This window comes from Sceloporus occidentalis, unplaced genomic scaffold, assembly GCF_023333645.1.
Source record: "Sceloporus occidentalis isolate IW3139 unplaced genomic scaffold, rSceOcc1.0.p SCAF_74, whole genome shotgun sequence".
In the NCBI taxonomy this organism is placed as follows: domain Eukaryota; kingdom Metazoa; phylum Chordata; class Lepidosauria; order Squamata; family Phrynosomatidae; genus Sceloporus; species Sceloporus occidentalis.
Window position 1 is genome coordinate 1,288,903 of NW_028317054.1, and position 7,440 is coordinate 1,296,342.

Here is a 7,440-nt window from a genome sequence, read left to right on the forward strand (position 1 = left end):
ATAAGAGCGACTTGCAACATTCACATTTTTTGTTTTAGCAAATTTATACTGCGTTCAAAAACTGTAATTTCTTATTGCGCTTGTAATCACACAGTGCTCCCAACCTGCTGAAAATACGTTCAAAATGAATTTTAAGTAAAAAAAAAAAAAAGACCCTATTTTGAACAAAAGTCCATTAGCAATGTTAAACGCACCAGTTCTCAGTTTGATATTATTCCAGATCATAGGCAGTTTCAGTTTGTTTCCAGACAATAGGAGGTCTTGCTTACGATCTACCCCCCCACACACTCTAATGTTAAAAAAAGGTTACGGAAGAAATCCAATAACCAAAAAAAAAATTGTACACGTTTGCAAATAGAATAATTTTTTTCACTTTAGAATATTTCTGTGCATATAAAAAAATATATATATATATTGCCGTTCTATGCACTTTACATCGGGTGGACTATTAACTTTGTTTCTTCCCGAAACAAAGAAGAAGCGGCAAAAAACGTATTAAAAAAGTTTTCTGTTGTGTTAGAGGAAAAAAAAAAAAAGTAAGCAGGTTGGCAGTATGCTCTCATTTAAAGTAATTTGCTGTGTAATTAAAACAAAAAACAAAAAACATGGGACACTGATGTCTGGTGCATACGAAACAGATACACAAACATATTTGTAGAATAAAAAATGTGCTTCATTAGTTATTTGCAAATAGCTAACAGATTAACTGTTCGTGCTTTGCCTCCAAGTAAACGGTAAAAACAAATTGGGTCGATTGTAAACCTTTTAGTTAATTCCCAACACCCCTCCTGACCACTTGTATTACCAGCCCTACCATAAACAGAAAAAGAGGAATATAAACAGGATTAAAAACAATTCTTTGGCATTTTCAGTTTTTCAGTTGATGTAATGTTCAGAGTGTTCTTACTTTTGCAATACAACAGGTTTGTTGTATCTTTTTTGTTGTTGTTTCCAGCATAATTATAGTCAGCTGTTTTTGCATAAAATGCCACAGTGTATACTTATCACAGCGTTGAAGAGAACTGGACCTCTTACGTGGGGTTTATGTGCTTTTCCGAAACACCCATTGTTGGAATGGATCTGAAGGGTTACACGGTACAAGACTTGGATTGGCTGAATTCGCAGTAAGGCACAGGTTAAGTGCGGGATTGAACAACAGTTGATCCTGGGAAAAAATGACAAAAACACAGAGTGAGAATCACGTACTGTTTACTTGCTGGCATGGCCTTCCAGTTTTAATGGTGTGTTTTCCAAATGTACCATTGTGGAAATCTGTGCTGGCACAAATAAGCAATAAGTAGTGCTTTCGGTGCCAGAGGGTGTGGAAGGGCTAAGAATGCATAACTTTTAGTGGGCAAAAAAACCCCCAAAAACATAATAATGAGGTCATATGATGAAAGTCTGAGCTTGCCATGATGTAACTTAAGATCTTGTGCAAAATCCAGGCGGCGTGTGAGTTTTTGAACTTGCGCCTTAATTCATACAGTGAACTATGCAATTCTACTTAATGACCACTAGTAAAATTATTATAGATATGTTGATATGTATGTTGATATTCGGGGTACACTGTATAACTTTGGTCCTCTGACAAATATACATCAGTCTTCCCCTGAATAACTTGTAAAGTGCTGATTAAGCCTTAAGGCAGAAACACTGATGAGGTTAGATTTAATTTGTACAATGTTCTACAAAGTTCGCCTTCACTCTTGTATCAACATACCTTTAGCAGCTCCCATTTCTCCTCGGGATCCATTGAGGTCCCTCTCCCTCGACTGGCACACTGTTTAATGAGCAGTGGCCCATTACTAGCGCGAAGGCACAGCTCCTTCTGGATATTATGTCGAATTTCGTGGCTTGCAGTGTACTCAAAATACTACAAAAAAGGAGAAGAGCACATCTGGGTATTAAATGTAAGTCATTGCAGGAAGTAGTTTGTGTAAAATATATAGTGTTCTATATACTGATTTTCCAGTAAAAATGAAAAGGGCTATAAACTGCTCATAAGAAGAAAACCCAGTGTTAATATTATGGCATATAAGTCAGGGGAGGGCCGACAATGCAACAACAAAAAAGAAAGCTAAGTCCTTACTTAGCTGGATTGGGTTTTTTTCTCATTACAAACCTTACTGCCTCTTAAAAAGAGTTTACATTTTACATTATTCATTAGGGTATAAAAACATTGCCTCAAAGTCAATCAGTCTAAAGTATTTCTTTTAATATTGCATTCATATTATCATATGCTTAGACTTTGAGACTAGTAGAAGCCAACAGGAGATTCACCAGCTGTCATGGAAGTACAACTTCTATAAAGAGTTGTCAGCCATACTCTGTTATGTGAGGTTTCATTCTGCAACAGCTGGTCAACCTACATTTTGGTAGATCATATAAAACATAACATGAAAAAATTGAGTTTGGTCCCCAAAAGTTTTAGAAGTCAACAAACTTGTTTTTAAAGACTTCCCACAGCAGCTCTGTACCTGATTTCCTCCAAGCCCATGGCACGTATAGAGAATGAGGGGCTTGTCTCCGTGATTATCACCTCCAACATCCAAGCACAATTGTCTGGCTACATTTTGTATCTATAATTAAAAAAAAGTATGATTTTCAACATTATTCATTCCACAGCAACAAACAAAACCAACAAAACATTACCCAAGCTCAAACAGAGTCTAGGAAGCATTTACTCTGCCGCTGTATCTGACAAGACGTTAGCGTTACCAGTCAACTCTTGAAATATTATTTCACCAAGCCACAAGCATCAACAAGTAAAAATATGTTGCTTCACTAACAACCCATAACTGTCATGGAGACCTCAACTAACCATGTTGTATTTTATGGATTTGTATTTTTTCTGTGGGACAAAAATTATGTAGGAATTTATTGAATCAAAAGCAGTAAATCAGAATGAAGGGTAAAGAACATAAAAATGTGCACTTAAATGTTTTATATATTTTTTTCCCAATAATACATTCCAAGGCTTGTGCCTTCCAATCTAACAAACAGATTTACAACTAGGATATAGTCCCGGGACTTGACAAGACTTGATGCAGCGTATGAGAATGTGGTGAAGGCTAGGTACTTACGTCTCCATATATTAGGGGATTTAGATCGGGCACATACACCTCAGGATAAATATTCTTCAGATACCAAGTGAAATTCTTACACTGAAGACGACGTCTCAGGTCAAGTCTCTTAGACAGATCGCCATAGGACTTCTGCAAAAAGGAAAGGAAAATAAATTAGAGCCCAATAAAAAGATACCAAATTAACCTTGTAGAAGTCCAGGTAATGCAGCTATTCAGCACGTACTTAGGTAAAGTTACTACTATAGTTACTTAAAAGAAGGGAAAACCATCTTCTTCCTACTTTACTGTGATATTTGGTTTCTTTCCAGGAAGATTTTGACAAATCTAACTACATGCTAATCCATGCCGTCTGACAGAGTTCCAAAACAGCTAAGATCCTAACCGCTCCATGAGATTTAACCGTTTAGTTACCACTACATCTAATGTCTGTGTGCTGCAAATACGTGTTCGTGGAATCTGTTCTTCTCTCTTATTCTTCATTTTCGTTTTATTTGAGAACAGCGTGAAGCTAGCTTGGTTTGAAAAAGAGTTATGCATGGTGCACTTTCTGGCTTCTCCATCATTGGAGGTAGGTAGGTTACGTCAGCCATGTAAATAATGGCTTAATATTATTAGTTTTCTTCAGTGCACCATTTAAATAATTGATCAAACTCACTTAAGATTTTCAGTTGCAATGATGACCACGTTGACTCCTTGAAGGAGTAAAACTTACCTCCTGGACTATATTGGCTGCTTCTCTGTTTCTCCGATAATATATTTCTTTATAATCATCCATCCAAACTTCTGCTAAACGGACTTGGTTACGGACGATAACCTGGGTCCCTTTAGGGAAGGTATGAGGACTCTTGCTACGGAAGACGTGGCCAACAACAGCACATGGCAAGATCTCCAGCTGACCACCACACTGCCAAACCTAGTTGACAATTTCGATTAGAAATGGCTACAGTTAATTTGCAGTCAGTCGATAGTAATTGTTTGATCTGTTCATGAGCAGGATTACGTTTTGATATAAAAAGCAAGGCTCTCAATGACATTTCAGAAGACAACATATGTTCTCCACTGTATGTTTCTGCTTCCCTACAAGTTTGTCTGCATATCAGTGTGTAACAACAAAAATGGCCGTAAAACTAAGTGCCAGCTACCTCATTGCACTAGCCAAAAGCAGACAGATCATTTTTTATAGCCACATGTTTAGATAATACATTTAGATAATATCAGAATACATAAACTGTATAATAGTCCTAAACACATAGTATCTAATACTCAAGGATAAAGGATAAATAATGACTGATAAAAAAAAGCACATGTATATGTTATGCAATCATAAAAAACATTAGTCATAAAATATTTTCTAAAAATGCAGTACACTTTTTTCATACAGACACTTTTACACGACTAGGATAGAATGGTCCCTTATGATATGTACCTATAAACTCGCAGTACCTATATACATGAGGTAGCACAAAATTATCTGAATTAACTTACTCTAAATGACATTTCTATGTTTTCTCCACCCCAGATTTCCATTTCTTCATCGTAACTTCCAATGTACTCAAAGTATTCTTTGGAAATAGAGAAGAGGCCTCCAGCAAAAGTTGGTGTTCTATTAGAGGAAATAAAAACACATTAACAATACATTTTACTTCAAAAGGAGGGGTAACCTATGGAAAGTGTATTTTCATGCATAGAACTACACTAAATCTGTGTAGGTGACAGTTCTAGAACTAAATTCCAGAACTCCATTATGGTTCTTAAGTAATCTTAACGAGTGTGTGTATGTACATATATGTGTGTATATATATATTAGTATGCTTATTAACCAAGTTGTTGAGATGTACAGGCAGAGGTCAACATGACACTTGTCTGCAAAGGAAAAAAGTCTACCTGCAAGATAGGAGAACCCTTATAAAAGCTTACTTTATCGGATAGGTTTCATCTTTCCTTCTCTTCCTTTCAGAGTTAGGAAGAGATTCCCAGCCAAACGAGAGACTCCAATCAAAATTCCCTCTGTTGTGATTATTGCCATATGGTGAAGGGTTACTGAATTCAAATGTATTAAGGTCAATAGTAACAATGTCTGGGCTGACAACAGCAGTATGGTTTTCTGCAATTCTTCCCAGCAAAGGTTCAAGCCAACCATAGTAACATTCGCCTATGAAAAAGACATGAAAATCAGAAAAGCACACACACAAACTACTAAACGTTGTGTAACGTCCTGCAAAGCTGGCTTCCATTCAGCTTGCAAGACCGGGTACTTACAATGTGCGTCCAAAAACGTCAGTGTATCTCCAGTTGCTACAGAAGCACCAAGCAAGCGAGCTGTAATGAGACCTTTTCTTTCCTTCTGTCTGACCACTTTAACGATTTGAAATTGCTTCACATACTCATCCAGTTTATCCTTTAAATAATCTTTGAGAAAGAAAGAAAAAAAAAAAAAACGTAAATGTGAATTTCATGCTACTTTGATGTCCACTTTCTACCTGTGACTCAATAAGAAAGACTACCACACGCCAGATTATGTGAGGCTGAAATTTAAGACAAATGTGGGTTATTAGGCTGTGCTTATCATAGGTCTGCGTTTTTCTAGTTTATACTGGATGGGTAGATATTTCTAAAATACAAGGAAAAAAAAAAAAAAAAAAAAAGTTACCATCCACGCTGGCATCGTCTACCATTATAATTTCTTTGAGAAGTATTGCAGGGGATGTGTACATGACACTGTAAACTGTTCGGAGCAACGTGGACCACGCTTCATTGTGAAACACAATGATGACACTTGTGGTGGGCAGGGGAGGACATCGCTTGAATTTTTGCTCAATGCATCTGCCGGGAAATATAAACAAAAAAAAGGGAAAACAAGAACATAAAAACTTAAATTTGCAGAATAAATAAAAAAACTGTGCACAACAATACTATTATAGTCTCAAAAATGATTATACACCTTAAAATATAATAGAGATAGCCATCTCCTAACAAACAAAATAATGTAGTGGAACCATGACATCAGGAGATTACTCTACAGTGTGAACACAAGGAAACTCTGCTTGGCAGTAATATTCTAGTTAACATAATTTAATATTTAATTTAATATATATTTAAATTATTAAAATATAACATGACTTCCTACCACTTTAGAAACGACCATTGCCTATGCAACCGAGGTGCAATGCCATGATTAACTCTGCGTCCAGTTTAAGGTATGAACCTTAGCTGCCCTGCAGTGTCTTACGTCCCTAGGGCACTAGATTAATGTTTTGTATATCTAGAATTAAGGGTAACAAGTTATCCGCAGTCCACAACTCAGAATCCAATTAAATAACTTTAAGGCCACCTTCACCCACCTCTCTGTCTCCATGGTAAGCCTTATCTACGATGCTTCTCTAAGAGGACGACTCCAGTTCAGTAACTTGCACACGCCATGTGCTTAACCCATATAATAATGCAATTGAAATGACAGGGCATGTAATATCATGAGCAAAATAATTTGAATACATACTCAGGAGGTCTTGTATCTGGACCCAGTTCCCGATGCAATGATATCCTATCACTAGCAAAAGCATTAAAGCAGTGTTTCTTTTCTCCACGATCCCGCTCTTCCTCCTCTTCTGGGGTGAGCTTGTCTGCTTTGAATGGTTTCCCAGCAGCTCCTGGAGCATTCGGATCCTGAGGAGGTCTTTCAAGGAAAGGCTTAAGCTCTGCTGCGGTGTAATATCCAGGCAAACATGCCCTCTTGCCATCATTGTCAATTTGTTTAACAGGTGCATTTATTTGCATTTTTGGCATAGCATCTTTAATATTGTTCACAGCTTCCATCATCATGTCCAGCATTTTCTTCTTTTTGTGTGAGCCTCCATGGACTCCAAGTTCATCATTCTCTCTATCAACCACTTCTTTTTGTATTAAAAATACAAATCCCATAAAAATAAGTGTTACAGCACCAATCTTCCAATGCATAAATCTCCTTCCTAAAAACAGTCTTTTTAAATTTGTCATTTTTAATTTATGTCGGACAACAGGAAAAAAAAAAAAAATAATTCAGCCAGAATATCCCATTACTGATAACTTCCTATTGGAGACTGAAACCTGGAAAAGAAGGGGAACAAAGTATTTAAAAAAGGTACAAAGCCATTAAAAAAATAAACAGAAAATAATGTTTGCATTATTCAACAATTTATCATCTGTAGAACCACAAAGCTAAGTGAAAGACCCTCAAAGAATGTTGGTTTTCGGGTTCTTCTTAGGTTCTACAAAAGGTTGCCAAGGAGAAGCATGAAAAAACGTTCATTACAAGGCTTACAGTGATGTCAGTGGTGCCTGTGGGGCTTTTACTGAAATGTCAGTCACAAAGCCAGAC

At 36.7% G+C, this 7,440-nt stretch overlaps 1 protein-coding gene across 1 annotated transcript; it reads right to left on the minus strand.

The window, feature by feature from the left end:
- Nucleotides 1–1,042: 1,042 nt before the first annotated feature.
- Nucleotides 1,043–7,040, minus strand: LOC149285919 (polypeptide N-acetylgalactosaminyltransferase 3-like). Its single transcript, XM_089494650.1, has 10 exons — nt 6,583–7,040; nt 5,737–5,909; nt 5,346–5,495; nt 5,004–5,238; nt 4,572–4,689; nt 3,799–3,999; nt 3,084–3,215; nt 2,478–2,579; nt 1,721–1,873; nt 1,043–1,165 (listed from the first exon to the last, which is right to left on the minus strand). Exons 1-10 carry the CDS (start codon nt 7,038–7,040, stop codon nt 1,043–1,045), a joined length of 1,845 nt encoding a protein of 614 aa, XP_089350776.1.
- Between the last annotated feature and the right edge of the window lie 400 nt (nt 7,041–7,440).